The sequence below is a fragment of the Girardinichthys multiradiatus genome, chromosome 13 (genome assembly GCF_021462225.1).
Source record: "Girardinichthys multiradiatus isolate DD_20200921_A chromosome 13, DD_fGirMul_XY1, whole genome shotgun sequence".
Taxonomy (NCBI): domain Eukaryota; kingdom Metazoa; phylum Chordata; class Actinopteri; order Cyprinodontiformes; family Goodeidae; genus Girardinichthys; species Girardinichthys multiradiatus.
The window spans coordinates 42,596,398-42,613,428 of NC_061806.1; the positions used below are offsets into that span (position 1 = coordinate 42,596,398).

At 41.0% G+C, this 17,031-nt stretch overlaps 1 protein-coding gene across 2 annotated transcripts in view; it reads left to right on the top strand.

The window, feature by feature from the left end:
• LOC124879811 (sodium/hydrogen exchanger 3-like) overlaps positions 1–17,031 on the top strand; it is a 35,596-nt gene that overhangs the window by 10,964 nt on the left and 7,601 nt on the right. The window contains exons 1-8 of one of the 2 annotated variants that reach the window (XM_047384558.1): positions 1,770–2,115; positions 11,717–12,019; positions 13,963–14,123; positions 14,685–14,763; positions 14,856–15,033; positions 15,217–15,437; positions 15,530–15,732; positions 16,888–16,977. In XM_047384558.1, the coding sequence (XP_047240514.1) occupies positions 1,878–2,115; positions 11,717–12,019; positions 13,963–14,123; positions 14,685–14,763; positions 14,856–15,033; positions 15,217–15,437; positions 15,530–15,732; positions 16,888–16,977 (1,473 nt within the window). In that variant the 5' untranslated portion in view covers positions 1,770–1,877. Of the gene's footprint in view, positions 1–1,769; positions 2,116–11,716; positions 12,020–13,962; positions 14,124–14,684; positions 14,764–14,855; positions 15,034–15,216; positions 15,438–15,529; positions 15,733–16,887; positions 16,978–17,031 lie in introns of those variants that run through there. The other variant, XM_047384557.1, reaches the window with a different exon arrangement.

Here is a 17,031-nt window from a genome sequence, read left to right on the forward strand (position 1 = left end):
AGGGGTGTAATAATAGGCTGATAATGCTCAGAAACTCTCCAGAAGGGCTGAATTAGTTCAATTCTGCAAAGCAGAGTGGGATCAAATTCAGCACCAGTTATCACAAACTATTGGGTTAAGGTGGGGATTACTTTATGACACAGAGTCAGATCTGAAACATTAGAGTGGGACCAAAAAGGAAAAACAGAAGAAATCTGTAAGCAGGTAAACACTCACTGCACTGTATTTGAGTCTGTATGAATATATTTGATCCTGTTTGCATACATTCAAACCAAAATATTGCTTTTAAATAGATTTGTTTTGTATTTTACATGAATGTTCATTTCTACCTAGAAACAAACCTTCATGCCCAGAATCAGTAGAAGGAACCTTGTCACAGGAAATGAAATGATGATGAAGATGATGAAGAGTCCTCCTGTGGCCTCTATTGATTTTTCTTACCTGTTTACCATTAACCTGAGATGCTCCAGCAAGTTTATTTTTAGCTTTGTATAACCATTTCTACATTTTTTGGTTTTAGCTTCACCATGTTTAACTTTTAACTGAGTGCCAGGGGGTCAGGGGGTCAGGGGGTCAGGGGGTGAGGGTGAAGAGGGTGGGGTCGGGGGGTGGGTAGGGGCAGTGTCCCACCTGGACTTGTCTGCAGTCCATCACAGGACAACACAGAGACACACAGGACCAACAGCCATTCATATCTAACTATCTATCTAATTAAGAGAAACCAGTTAACAGTGATGTTCCTGGACTGTGAGGGGAAGCTGGGGTACCCAGAGGGAACCCACTCATGCACTTGGAGAACTTCGTAAAGAAAGAGATCCGGCTGGGATCCTAAAACGGACCATTTCAGATTTTTTTAAAGAATAGGGACGGCATTTAATCGTGAAGTTCCAAATCTCCATCTATTGAATAAACTGAAACGGGACGATTTTACTCTGAACGCAGAATATTTTGAACACAGTGCCATTTTTATTAAACTTTATTCTATATTTGTGAAAACAAAAAAAGAGCATCTCTAGTGCTAATTTTGTCATCAGGACCAGCTTTGATGATTTCTTCCTGTCAAACCTGAATTAATGTGTGCTGATCACAAATAACTTAAAATTACATTTGATTTGTGAAACATTTCCTTAAATCAGCCGCAAAGAAAAGGGCTCCAAAGACAGAGAGAGCTATGGTACTGTAATCCTATTGATTTATGCTAAAAATGACAACAAAAAAAGACATCAGAAAATAATAAAATATAAAAATAATAAATTCTACATTAAAATAATCTATTTAATTATGGTACATTAAAATGAATACAAAGTTCAATAACTGAATTAAAATGAATACATTTTTAACAAAAAAAATCACACACCTGAGCACAGCTCTGTGGCATCTATCCCAGTTTGCTCTGAAAATCTGTGAAAGTGGCTCAATTATTTCACTCACATGAACAGAGTCCTGAACCAAGATTGAGAAACAGGAAGGTCAATCATTACTGAGGCATGAAAAATACGTATAAATCTCCCAAACAGACAGACGGGTGTCCGTCCAGCACCAAACCGATGACCTCTGCTCCATCATACACATGCTGCCCCTGAAAAACTGTCCTCATGAAGCCGAGCGGGTCCATTAGGGACCGGAAAGAACAGAGTGAGGCGTGACTGAATAACCAGAGACGTCAGTTACTCCCACTCTGATTTCAGTAGTAAAAGCTGGAGTCCAGGTTTGGAAGTTTTCTGAACTCACGGCAGACAGTGTTTGAGGAATGAGGATGCAGACGGAGATAAAAACAAATCAGTGAGAGGAAAATCAGATAAAACGAGAAGAAGCAGTTCATTGCAGCTGTGGTGCAGAAATCTATAGATTTTTAGTCTGTGGCTTTGATTTACCCAATGAGACGCTGTGGAAATCTGAGTTCCTGGATCCTGGACTCGGTTTTCCTGATCTGCTTCATCTCAGCTGTGACGACTCAGGAATCCCATCTGAGGTCAGACCACCATGAACACAATGATGGACTCACCAACATCTCCACAACCACCACCATCACCATCATCTCCCTTGAATGGCACCATGTGGAGCTCCCTTACCTCATTGCATTATGGGTACTGGTGTCTTTCTTGGGTAAACTCTGTAAGTAATGTGGAAGCCTGAAAAATACCAATGCATTTCAGTCTGAAAAGTTACTTTATCAACAAAAACAAAAATACTTTATTCATTTATTTTCCTCTTTCTTATAAATAGAAAAACAATCCCATTTAAACAGCAAAACCACATTTTTTAAATTTCCATGTGAAAAATCCGATTTTCAAAGGTTATGAAAAATGTTTAAATCTTACAATTAAAATGCAGAATAAGCTTCATGAGGATGGGGGTTTGTGTACTTTAATGGGGTGGAGTCCTGGTTTATCCCTCATTTCTTTTCATTTTCCTCTCAGTCTTTCAAAGAGCTCTGGATCAGTAGTTCTCCAGGATTCCTGAAGTTCTTTTAAAGTTTTTCTTTTACACCTTTTCAGTCTAGAGTCAGATTATAACAAGAAGTGAAATAAAACAGTTTTATAAAACAGCTTCACTTGTGAAGTGAAATAATTCTTTGCAAAAGGAAAAGTTAAATAATTTCATACATCTTTCTGCTGGTTAATCATAAATCAGGACAAATTGATGTGTTCTCGGACCAACAGTTGATCATTTGCACATGTTTCAACTTCATAAAGTTGTACCTATGTGGTTCAGTTACAGATCAAACATTGAGTAAATCACTCCTCTACCAACTCATTTCAAATGCTGCTTTTAGTTATTTTTACTCTAAAGTTCCTGCTTAATGTGAGGAAAACAGAATGTTTCCACAACACAAAATACGACACAGGAAGAAAAGGAAAACAGCTTAATTTATGCCAGACAGAGTTTATAACTAAGCTCCTGCTTAAACAAATTGTTGCCACGGAGAAAATCAAACAATGTCGTCATAGAGTTGTAGCATGATATTTAATTTAGTTATTATAAATAAAGATTCATTTGCAAGTCTGTTTGCTTGTTTTGTTTTTTTCTTATTATTAAATTATATAATTTCTTTAGCTTTTATGCTTTATTGATTATTTGTTTTATGTGTTAATTTATTTTTGTTTTTTATTTATTTGATCATTGTCTATTGTTTGTTTTATTTTGTATTATTAATTAAATTTAAAATAATTTGTTTTGATAATAAGCATGATGCTGCCACCACCCTGTTTGACCATGGGGAGCTGCGATGCAGTGCTAGGTTTCCTCCACAGGGATTTACATTCAGATCAAGAAGTCCATGTTTGGTCTTCTCTGATCAGAGCAGCTTCTTCCACATGTTTGCTGTGTTTCCTACATGGTTTGTTACAAACTGCAAACATACCTTTCCCTTACTTTATTTCAACAGGGGCTTTCTTCTTGCACAACTAATTTGCCTGAATTTGTCCACTTGTCCTGTGGACAGATTCTCCCACCTAAGCTGTGGATCTCTGCAGCTCTTCCAGAGTTACCATAGGCCTCTTGGATGCTTCTGTGATTAATGCTCTCTTTGTCCAGGCTGCCAGTCTAAGTGGACATCCATGTCTTGGTAGGTCTGCAGTTGGTCCATCCTCCCTCCATGTTCAGATTATGGATTGAACAGAGCTCTGGGAGATGTTCACAGCTTGGGATAATGGCGATAAATATTCAATTCAAAGATACTTTATTGATCCCTGAGGGGAAATTATAATTCCAGTACAACCCATCCAAACATACATCATGACACAAGACAATGGGGGGACAGGTCACCGAGGCTTTGCTGCCCACTCACAGGCGCTGTTCTTGTTAGATGAGAAAAGAGGTCACATTAGGTAAGTAGAAGGAAAAAAATCATATTTCACACTTTATCCTTAGCAGGATACAGTTTGAGATTGTAAAAAACCTCAGAACAAAGAAGCAACAAGTTGACAAAACAACATCATGCTGGGAACGGTGAAGGTGGTGTGAGGGGGTGCATATGTTTATCTTGAGCATGTGTGTGTGTGCAAGTGAGTGTGTGTAAGTAAGTCCATGAAGCACTGTCACAGAGGCCATTGTCCTTGATGGTTTGTGGAAGGTTCATCAACCGGCCACAAAGTTCTGAGCAGCTCCACAGATGTCCTCAGGGAAGAGAGGGAGCAGAGCGTCATGTTTACATAACTTCCAGGAGAAGTTGAAGATAGCCAGCCATCAAGGCCGTGCAGGGGAACCAGATTCAGTAAAACAATAATTATTTGGGTTAGGCTGACTCTTAATTTTCCGTCAGCCTTGAGAGTCTCACTGGTTCTTCTCAAAGGCGAATCCAAACAGTCAAATTCCTGGTCTTTCGCCAGATCCGAGCGAACAACTTTCTCCAAGATTTATCCCATTTCACCCGAGTCCAGGAACCGCAACCTGCCTGCGATCCTAAGGATCACATCCAGTCTGCGATTCAGCTCACGTAACATCTCAGTCTGAGTGTTGATCGCTCTGAAGATCCCATCATACATGCCAGGCAGCCTTACAATGGCCAGAACAGCTGCTGACATTCTCCGAATTTCTCGATACCAGGTGACCGCTGACTCCAAAAAGCATAAATCCTGATATCAAACATCCAATTATATACACATCTTCCACATCCTCGACTGACATTATCGACAAACACACAATCCTCCACTTCTACCAGGAGTCCATCGTGTATCCAGAGAAAAACGTCCCGTCTGGACAAGAGGACTCTCCTTCACCCTGTCTTCTCCTCGAGAAAATTTGATCAGTTGCATTGAGAGACCAGCTGACCAAATCAATAACTAAGAATTTGGAAGATATGCAAGAAGAGGCTCTAAAAAGAAGACAAGACGCAGAGTTGAAGCAGGGTAGATATGGGAGGGTGCAGGAGACAGAGAAAAAGCGTCCTCCTCCACCGAGATCAGAAAGAAAAACACTGTGTTTTTAGGCAGAGGGAAGGAAATGCTCTACTTGATGTCTTTTATTGATAAAATGTCTGACTTTTTGCCTCTAAAAACATGTTCACCAGAAGCCAGCAGAATAAAAATATGATCACATTGGATCAGATCATCTGTCTTGCATCATGGCGAGCCGGCTTTGCAGGCGCCGCAGGCTGAGGGAGTGATATAGTGATGACACATGGTCTGCATCCAGCAGCAGGGGCGGCTGTGGGTCAGGTGGTAGGAGTTTGTCTTGTAATCAGTGGGTTGCGAGTTCCGTCTGTCTCACTCGTTGTGTCCTTGGGCAAGACACTTCACCCTCCTTGCCTGCCAATGGTGGTCAGAGGGTCCAGTGGTGCCGATTGTATGGCTGCTTCACTTCTGTCAGTCTGCCTCAGGGCAGCTGTGGTTACATTGTAGCTCACCACCGTTAGTGTGTGAATGGGTGGATGAATGGGTGGATGACTGATTGTAGTGTAAAGCACTTTGGGGTCTCTAGGCACTTGATAAAGCTCTATACAAGTTCAGGCCATTTACCATGTACCATTTAAAAGCCATCATTGTTTTGATCAGAACTGCTTGGATAGACTGAAAGTGCTACATAATCACACCTCCCACACTGAAAAGGTCCCGGCTGTGTGGGATTTTATTGTCTCCACCTGCAATTAATTATCAGAGCCGGCTTCCCTTTATGGGTGTTACTGGTTGTGGCATACGACACTTTACAGGCACCTTTGCACTTTATTATGCACTTTATCTAGCACTTCAAGCAGTTAAAGCACATCAGTAACCATTTGCACCCAAGACATTTTAATTATTTATTGAATATTTATTAAGATCCGACAATATCTAGAAAGAGCAGGTGAGAGGTGGTGGTAGTGTGTAGAGAAGCTCGGTTTGGGGTGCAAATCAGGTTCATCGGGGAAAAGCCCCTTTCAAATTCAGTGCTTGATGTGAGGATAGTATTCACAGCTGTAAACATTTCTTTCAATTCATCCCGAATGTATTTTCCTCCTGATTCAACGTACTCTCTGTGGGCACAGGTTACTGCCCGCAGACAGTCTATGTTGAAGCACAGACAGAGGCACTCAATTTCAGTTTGTCCATAGAGTTCATCTGTGTCCTCGGGCCAGTGCTGAGGATGAAGCACCTGTAGCTCCTCGATAAAACGATCATTGCCACTTTTATCGCATAGGCGCCCACCGTGGGACAACAAGCGCTGCTCTAAGTTTTTGGCCACACACTAGATTTTCTTTCAGTAATTGTAATGCCTTGAAAAGAGTCACTAACAATCCCCTGCTTGCTGAATTCAGAAAAGCCTCCTGGTCACTCCGACATCACTTCAAATACTCTGATTGCTCAACAAATTGCTTTATGAGCAGAGATTATTCTAGTATCTCTTTTTTACAGTTTAAGAGAAGTTCACATAACTCCTGCAGTGTGTCACACATCATTCCCAGATTGTTCACAAAAGCAGGGGAACGTATGATTAGTGCAAGAACTTTGTACGTTTGCTTAGTTATACCAGCGTGTGTGGAACCTTCTGATGCAGACTTAAAATGTTCGTGAAGTGCTGGATAGTTGTTTCAAACTGCTTCCACTGCCCTAAAACTAGAGGCCACCCACCTTGTGTCTAAAATCTGACCCATTTTGCATAGTTGCACATCCAAACTGGATGCACACTCTCAGGTCCAGACGGTTGTTGTTTGATGTGTTATAACGAGAATATAGTTTGTCCATCAGTATTTTAAAATGACTGACTGTCTCAATCTCTTTCACCACGTCAGTTACTATGAGCTCAGGTCTATGGGTTGAGCAGTACCACACAGTAATATGAGGGAAAATAGCCTGAAGGTTACCTGCAACACCACATCTCTGTCTAACTGTATAACAGACGCGCTGTCACATGTAAGTCCAATGAGAGTTTTAGACAAAAAGCACGCTCTCCAGTGTGGATAAGAAATTACCCACAATGCCTTCTACAGATAAATTATCTAGTTCAACCAGTTCAGTAAATGTGTTACTTGGTTTGTCTGGTAGTTGTGTTCTTATGTATATAATAAATGTGCTTTTCTGATTTAAACTGCTGAACTCATCCAGCAAGAGGCTACGTTTTGGCGCACACTCCACAATTCAACCAAAGAGTTTTCTTTTCATTTCTACTAAATTTGTTTTTGTATGTTCGCACATGCAACATGAGAATGCAGTACTCGACCCAAATCAAGTCCGGGCCGGTCTATGCAGTGGAGAGATCCGACTCATAGTGGCTATTTGTTCAGACTGAGCACTGATTATAGTCTGTCCCATATTTGCTTTTTTAAATATGATCTTTGCCACTAAGTGACTCCTGGTCCAAGCATGTTCAAATATTTTTCTACAAAGTGCTCGTTGCTGCTTTGTTGTGTCAGAGGCAGATGAGGTTATTAAACATGACACCCATTTAGCCAGTTTCATTTCACCAGTCTCCTCTGGTCCTAGAGTTCCCGCTGCCTTGCATGTAGAGCAACCCAGACCTGATTTTTTCATTACAAGCCATGGATAGTAGTTCTGCTTGGCCTTGAAGGCTCCGATCCCGACTGTTCTCCGCTGAATTAACCCTCCTCTCCCTCATGCGGACCCCCAGGGGCCTCCTGGGGCTGCTCATCGCGGCTGGCTGGGGTCCACTGCTTAGGAAAACCTGAGCAAATGTTTGAGGTAAAAGTGTGAGTGTGAAGATGTTGCTTGTTAAGATGTGATTACTCACCTGTCTGTTCTGTCCTCTCAAAGGTGTTTGGACAATGCTTCCCTGGGGGTCCGGACACCATTTAAAGGCTCCGGGAGAGGCCATTAGATTAGAGACTTTGGGGATTTTGGTGTTGTAATAATGTTAAGGTGTAAAGTTAAAATATAAAATGTTCAATCATTGTAACTTGTACACACAGTATATGTTACAATGTATTTTTTAGTTTTATTACCACCGTTTCCACCTTCCTGATGCAGCTTTCTGCACTCTCACAAACATGATACTTCTGGGGGACTTTAACATTCACATGGACAATGCAAATAATATTCTCACTAAAGACTTCATATCCAGTTTGGACAGCTTTGGATTGCAGCAACATATCAATTTTCATACACATGTTAAAGGACATAGTTTGGACTGCTGCTCAGGTGTTACACCTGTTGACTGCAAATCAGATTCTCTTCCTCTTTCAGATCATATGTTTTTATCATTCAGTGTTAATCTTTTACTCTCCAAATTTAATCCTCCTCGCAATATACATTTCCTTAAAATTAGGGACATCAACTTGGACAATTTATCTTCTTGTATCAGTAGCCTTTAAAGTGTTGGCAGGTTTTCTTCCCCAGATGAATCACTCTCACATTACAGCAACTCCCTTCATAACCTTTGGAACAATCTTGCTCCACTCAAAACCTGATCTGTTTTGTTCACTCATACTGCACCTTGGTTCACTCCCACTCTGAGACGATTGGAAGCAAACAGACGTCAACTTGAAAGACTTTATAGGAAAACTGGTCTCACTGTGCACAAAGACATGTATTCAAATCATATTCTTCATTACAAAGACTGCATTTCTGCAGCCAAATCCATATATTATTCTGGTTTAATCAGTTCAAATGAAGGTAGTTCTAAGGCCCTCTTCTCCCTACTTGCAGAGTTGATAAAACCACAGGATTCACTTCCACCTGTATTCCTATGATTTCTGTAACACTTTGGTAACATTTTCTCCTCTAAAATAGAACATATGCATCAACAGCTTACACCCATCTCTGCTTCAATTACATCTGACCAAATTTCATTTGTCCCCATTTATTCGCTTTCTGTACTCAGCTTGCCCATAAATCATTCAAAAATCAACATTTTCATCTTGCCAATTAGACCCTATTATCTTTGTTAAATCTACCCTCTCCTCTTTGTCTCCTCTCATCACAGACTTTATACACTCTTTCCTTACCACTAGTGTTGTTCCTTCTGCCCTCAAAACAGCTGTTGTAACCCCAATACTCTAGAAACCTGGTTCAGAGCCCAGTAACCTTGATCTCCATCTAATTTAAAATCTTCCATTCATTTCCAAAATTCTTGAAAAAGCAGTAGCTGCTCAACTCCATACCTGTTGTCATATGAACAGTTAGAATCTGGTTTCTGTCCCCTTTGTAGCACTGAAACAGCACTTCTTAAGGTCACTGATGACCTCCGCCTTGCTGGTGACTGTGGTTCAGAATCCATTCTCCAGCTTGATGTAACTGCAGCCTTTGATACAATCTCACACACCATCTTGCTCGACAAACATTGCTCTCTTGGCATCACAAATACTCATCTTAACTGGTTTTATTCATACCTGTTAGGCGTTGCTCAGTACATTCAGTTAAAATCATTGACTTCCCATTCAGTCCCTGTCAGCCCAGGTGTCCCCCAGGGTGCTGTTCTGGGTTGTTCATCATCTACCTCCTTCCCCTTAGTCAGATTTTGCACAAACATCATTTACACTGTCACTATTATGCAGATGACAACCAGCTCTGCCTCTCAACCACACCTAACTCCATACTCCCACCTTCGTCCTTCACCGATTGCCTCCTTGAAATAAAATCCTGGTTCACTTCAGACTTCCTTAAATTATAGTGAAATAAAACGGAACTTCTCTTGGAAGACACAAAATCTACATTAAACAAACTTCATAACTTTTCTATTGCTATCGATAACTCGTCCATTTTTCCCTATCCTCAGGACAAGAGTCTGGGTGTCATCCTCGACAGCAAACGTCAGTAATGTCACTCCATCTGCCTATTTCCATCTTTGTAACATCAATCGTCTCCATCCTTCTCTCACTCCTGACTCTACTGCTATTCTTGTTCCCAGTCTGGCCACTTCCCGTTTAGGTTATTGTAATTCTCGTCTTTTCAGCCTTCCACATAAAACCTTTTATAAATTACAGCTGGTCCAAAACTCAGCCGCCCATATCATCACACACCGCTTCTCCATCTCCGTAACAGAGATACACTACCACAGACTACCACAGACTACCACAAACTACCACAGACTACCACAGACTACCACAGACTACCACAAACTACCACAGACTACCACAGACTACCACAAACTACCACAGACTACCACAAACTACCAGACTACCACAGACTACCACAGACTACCACAAACTACCGGACTACCACAGACTACCACAAACTACCACAAACTACCACAGACTACCACAAACTACCGGACTACCACAGACTACCACAAACTACCAGACTACCACAAACTACCACAGACTACCACAAACTACCACAGTCTACCAAAAACTACCGGACTACCACAGACTACCACAAACTACCGGACTACCACGGACTACCACAAACTACCAGACTACCACAAACTACCAGACTACCACAGACTACCACGAACTACCACAGACTACCACAAACTACCACAGACTACCACAAACTACCGAACTACCACAGACTACCACAAACTACCAGATTACCACAGACTACCACAAACTACCAGACTACCACAGACTACCACAAACTACCACAGACTACCACAAACTACCACAGACTACCACAGACTACCACAAACTACCGGACTACCACAGACTACCACAAACTACCAGACTACCACAGACTACCACAAACTACCACAGACTACCACAAACTATCACAGACTACCACAGACTAACAGACTACCATAGACTACCACAAACTACCGGACTACCACAGACTACCACAAACTACCAGACTACCACAGACTACCACAAACTACCGGACTACCACGGACTACCACAAACTACCAGACTACCACAGACTACCCCAGACTACCACAAACTACCACAGACTACCACAAACTACCACAGACTACCACAAACTACCGGACTACCACAGACTACCACAAACTACCACAGACTACCACAAACTACCGGACTACCACAGACTACCACAAACTACCACAGACTACCACAAACTACCGGACTACCACAAACTACCACAGACTACCACAAACTACCACAAACTACCACAGACTACCACAAAATACCACAAACTCCGAACCCATCTGTTTAAACTAGCTAACTCTGTCCGATCCCAGCTGCATTATCTACTTTTGTATCATTTTACTTTATTTCATTGCTTTTTTTTTATTGTCTCTTTTTTATGTTTATGATGTAAGGTCACCTAAAAGAAATAAATAATACGTATTAATATAAAGACAGTATAAATAAAAGGTATTATTATTATATTAGTATTTATTAAAGTGTATGTTGTTCATAGATGGTCCTGGAACAGCTGAGGCTATTTAAAGCAGTCAGATGTCATTAGACTGAGATTCATGGTTGCTGCTGCTGCAAGGCTTGACCCACCCCTACTTGTCCATGGAGATGGACCAAATGTGGACAAATGAACAATTATGGCTTCCACCATACTCTTACTCAGCCTTCACCTCCACTGTAAATGGAGCCACCAAAGGCTGCCTTGGTACAGAGGGTTTATGACTGAAATGATTTCTGAAAGAGAGATGGAGGACTTCCATAATTAGTGTTCTACTGGACCCGGTCATAATTATGTTCTGTTTGTTCTGAGGTGAAGGAATTCAGATCAAACTGAGCCTAAAGACCTTAACAACACCCTGCTTTGTGTGCTGAGTTCTGTTCAGGGTCCCAGTGTGTCTCCTGAAATCAGCTGTGAAGAAAAGAGCTCCAAAGACCGCTTTAAAAACCTTTTTGGGCTTTGATTAGAAACATGAGAAGATATGTCCTATCTAAAGTAAAAAGTCATGTGTTTTCCATGTGTTTCTCCTTTAGTCATCGAGGCCAACCACAATGTGACCAACTACATCCCAGAGAGTGCACTGCTCATCTGTTTTGGGTTCATCCTGGGTGGGATCATCTGGGGTGCAGACAAGGTCCAGACCTTCGCGCTCAGCCCAAGAGTGTTCTTCTTCTACTTGTTGCCCCAAATCATCCTGGACACGGGCTACAGCATGCCGAACAAGCTCTTCTTCACCAATCTGGGGGGCATCCTGGTTTATGCCATCATCGGGACCTGCTGGAACGCTGCCAGCTTGGGGCTGTCACTGTGGGGGTGTCACCAGGGCGGAGCCATGGGTAACTGAGCCTCTTTAAGCACTTTTCACACACAGGGAGGGCAGCATATGGGAGGTTAAACCTGAGGATCCTGAAGAGTTCCTGTAGTTTTTATTGGATCAGCTGGTAAAACATGGCTTAGGAAGCCAGAGGTTCCTCAGACAGAAATAATCCAGAACCAGCTAAAACAACAAGGATTTCCTGGGGTTCTTATATATTCTGGTTTCTCATTAAGCAGGAACATAATTCTGTGACCATCACTGTAGGAGGCGCTGTTTCTTATGTAGCTACAGCTTTCCCCTTTAGAGGATCGTGTTAGTTTGTGTGAACAGAGCAAACGATAGATGCAGAGCATCAGAACCACAGATCCATCAGACTAAAGATAACACTCCTGTCCACTTTATGTTCATTTCCTGGATAATATTAACACAGCAGCTCAGTTACAGCATCTCACTTTAACTCCTAATGTTCAGTGTAGCTATGGCCTTCCACTTCAACAAATGAAATGCAAAATCACATTTTATCCTGTAAATTATGACCTGAATGTACGTCAGTAAAAACGATGATGCTCAAAACAAACTATTTCATGTGACTTTTGGAGGATGTATGAAAAATGTTTAGCACTGAGAAGTGGGACTGAAAAACCTGAGAAATGAAGGATTTTATACATCTACGGAGAGACAGGAGGGTCAAATAAATACTGACCAAGGATTAAAAATGTCACATCTTATCTTCTGCACCCTACAGACCTCTCTTATAAGTAGTGAATCTGTAGCATAATAGCATTGAAAGTATGACAGCGGTGTTATTATGTAGTCAGCATAAATATGGGCAGATATGGGAATAAGCTGGAATCACAGCAACCAGTCTCTATCTCCCGAAGACCTGGATGCTCCTCAGCCTCACAGCAAACTAATGTCGCCTGATATAATTATATTTACAGTTATGTTTAATTCTAAATGAGGCTTTCATAAATAGAAATAAGTAACATGTCGTTTTTCCTTCCCTCTGTAATAGCCTGCCTTGTTTGTGTTGCTGGACCCGACCAAAGCTGCTGGGTTCGCCTGGTCCAAGTCAAGAAGAAAACAGCGCCTCCTAGAGGCACAATTTATAAGAGTCGAACCAAACAACCTTTTATATTTATAAATATAAAAGATTAATTTAAACAAAACTTAGTTTTAAATTCAGCTCTCCTAAAATTAAATGTGATATTCAAATATAAATATGACAACAGAGTAAATTAAACATCCTTAAACTAAATTTAAAATTAGAAATGATCGTTTTAACTTGCTGACATTCAGGTCATAATTTACAGGATAAAACGGGATTTTGAACATTTGGAGTTAAACAGGAGTGTTATCGTCACACACTGTTATAGTCTGATGATAATTAAAAAATAAAGTACTGAAAACAAAAAGGAATATTTATTTTTTAATGTTAAACTTAGGTAAGGGACGTTTACTGAATAAAATGAACAAATAATTCATGAATAATGAATCCACTTTAGAACATTTAAATAAATAGCTCTGAATCTATACTGTATACGAAAATATATTTTTAAAAAGCCAATTTAAAATTAATTATGAATAATAAATTAAAAGAAGGATTGAACATTAAAAATGAATAAACATTTTGAACTCATAAATATGATTTTAGAAAGATTGCTGAATGATTAATTGAGGCATTTTGATTTAAATAACCAACGTTAATATGAAAAGTTGGATCGTATATCTGAAATATAAAAATATTACTGTAGAAAATGTGTTTAGGGTTTATTTCACCAACATGTTTACTAAATTATTCATATTTTCCTGCCTTAAAGTTCTGGTGAATTTTAGGACTGTTCCTTCCAGCACTGAGCAGGAGATGAGTTCATACTCAGATGTTTCCCAGGTAGAAGGTCTTCAGGTTGAATCCTCAGCTCTAGAATCTCCGCTTGATTTTCCCCGACCTTCGTCTTGCAGGCGACATTGAGATCGGGCTGCTGCAGTACCTCCTGTTCGGCAGTCTGATGGCCGCTGTTGACCCTGTGGCCGTCATCGCCGTGTTTGAGCAGGTCCATGTCAATGAGGTCCTCTTCATCATGGTGTTCGGAGAGTCGCTGCTCAACGACGGCGTGACAGTGGTTCGTATTCAGTTCTCTGTAGGGTGGTTGGTATAGAAATTGCTCATTTCAAACCTAAGCCTCATTTCTTTCTGTTCTTCATCCAAAGACAAAGACTTTAAAGCGGTCCTGCTCAGGGTTTTTCCTTTAGACTTTGACTGCTTTGTCACTTAGTTTCAGTAACTGGACCTGGAAAACCTATATTAAGAATAATAATAACTGCTGATTTAGATCAGTTTAACAGGTGAAACCAGATGCTTCTCTTGGGAATAAATGTTTAAAAACTGAAAATCAGGAGATTTAAAAAAGGGTTTAAAGCGTACATGTTGAACTTCCTCTCAAGGAGAGAGTTTGAAGGGATTAAACTGTCCTGTAGTCTTGTGCATATTTATTGTGATATATTTTATCAAGCCATAAGCACCAATAACAGTAAAACGTTTTTTACAAAAGATACGCATTAAAATATTTATTTTCCCTGACAGAAACAAGAAGGACATCCAAACAACGACCACAGGATCTCTCCCTCACGGTAGCTTCTAACTCCACAGTCCGACATTCATCTGTTGTTTTTCCATCTTTTAGGTGCTCTTCAACGTGTTTGACGCATTTGTGTCTCTTGGAGGAGGTGGAATTGATGCTAAAGAAATCATTAAAGGAATAGGTGAGATATTTAATTGGTTTTTAGGAGGGGTGATCTGTCTGGTAAATCCTGTTAATTCAGGGAACCTGAACTTCCTCTTTTAATTTCAACAGTTTCCTTCTTCGTGGTGGCATTCGGGGGTTCCCTCTTAGGCTTCGTGTTCGGCCTGCTGGTCTCTCTGTTGACCAGATTCACCAAAAACGTCCAGATTATTGAGCCGGGCTTCATCTTCGTCCTGGGATACTTGGCCTACCTCACGGCCGAGATGCTCTCGCTGTCTTCCATCCTTTCGTGAGTATTCCAGAAGAAGAAATCAGGTTTTTATTGATAGAATTTAGCCCAGATTTGGCTCTGAATGATTGGCCCAGTCACAGATCAGTCCAGAACCTTAACTGAGCCAAAAGAGCTAAAAGATATCCAGTTTTGGCTGAAATATGTTTAGATTCCCTGACTGTCCTTGTTTCTGCTGTGAAGGATTGTTTTCTGCGGTATTTGCTGTCAGAAGTACATCAACTTAAACATGAACGAAAACTCCGTCCAAACGGTCCGTTGCGCCATGAAGGTTTTTGCCAACGGATCGGAAACCATAATCTTTGTCTTCCTCGGCATCTCTGCCATTGACAAGACCATCTGGGTGTGGAACACAGGCTTCATCCTCCTCACGCTGCTCTTCATCTTCGTGTACAGATTCATCGGTGAGAGTTTTCAGCTGTCGTCATCTTGTTTGAGAGGAAAAACAAGCCAGTGTTAAAGGTCACAGAGCTGACACTCCGTGTTTGTGTTCTAGGTGTGTTTTTCCTCACCTGGATCCTGAACAGGTACCGACTCGTCCCGCTAGATTTTGTTGAGCAGTTGATTATGGGCTACGGTGGCCTGCGAGGGGCTGTGGCTTATGGGCTGGCAGCAATGCTGGATGAGACAAAGATAAAGGAGAAGAACCTGATGGTGTGCACGACTCTCATCGTCGTCTACTTCACTGTGATTCTTCAGGTCAGCGCTCAAAGTTTTATGTTTGGTTGTTGCTGCTTGTAAGAAGGTCTTTTATTCTCTCCTCTCACAGAGTTATTACATAAACAGTCATCTGAATCTATTCTTTCATCCATTCCATCCATTCAGTAAGCGACACAGGAAGTTCTTACTAAAACAGGAAGTTCTCCTCCAACTAGGAAATATAAACGTGGTAAAAATGTATAAAAATCCTCACAATAAATAAATCTTTTATTGCAGCTGTATGACTTTGTACTGAACAACATCTTGAAGAAATGGCTGCGATGGGCTTCCTTCGCCATAGCTACAGTCAGTGGAATAATTAAAACATTTACGCCAACTGGATCTGTTAAAAGCAAAGCTGGACAGGAAGGGAAGCAAAAACAAATCTCCAAAGTTCATTGTTAGAGAACATCAGTAATTTACATGCTGTTACTGGCTCTTTGGCAGAATAAGGAAACTACCTGTCCTACCATTACAAATGTAAACGTGGAGTTTTCTAAACTCTGCTCTGACTTTAACTGGAGCTGCAACCTTTGGTTTGATGAAAATCAGATTCAGGTTTTTAATAGCAAAAGCTTCAGGTGGGTCTGCTGTGAAACAAAGGGATGTATGTGGAAAAGAACCTCATGGCCACTGTTAAGTAGAGTGGAGGATGTGTGATGCTGCGGACCTGTGTCTGTTGCAAAGTCGACCTTGAAGAACCTCGTTACAGTTCACGGCTTCATGGACTCTTTAAAATACCAGGACATTTAAAATAATCAAGGTCGTCTGGCTGGGTCTTCATGAGGCAACAAGACAGAAATGGTTTGATGACACGAAATCAAGCTTCTTCCCTGGCCTTCTCGCTCCCCAGACATGAAGAGAGCTCTGGTGTGCAAAAGGTCCCTCTCTCTATATGCTCAAGCTTGGAATTGCAGGGGCGCCAATAATTGTGTCACCAATGATTTTATTCAACGTGATCTTTTCCTCATTTTAAAAGGTGGAATTTTCTAATTTTTGTGTGAAATTTGGCGGCTGCAAAAAGAAGATGATAAATTAAAATGTATTTGTGGGAGACTATTTGTAAGTGGAAGATAAATGATGGCATAAATTGCTCCTCATATACTTGGTGACTTGATTCTCATACTATCTTGTATATTTGTGCCTGCCTGGCAGGGAGTGACGATGAAACCTTTGGTCAACTGGCTGAAAGTAAAGAGAGCTGCCATCAATGAGCTCACACTCATAGAAAAATTGCAGAACAGGGTAACTATCTGAATAAACACAGATCACTCTGAGCTATAAGCCACTGAAATGCTT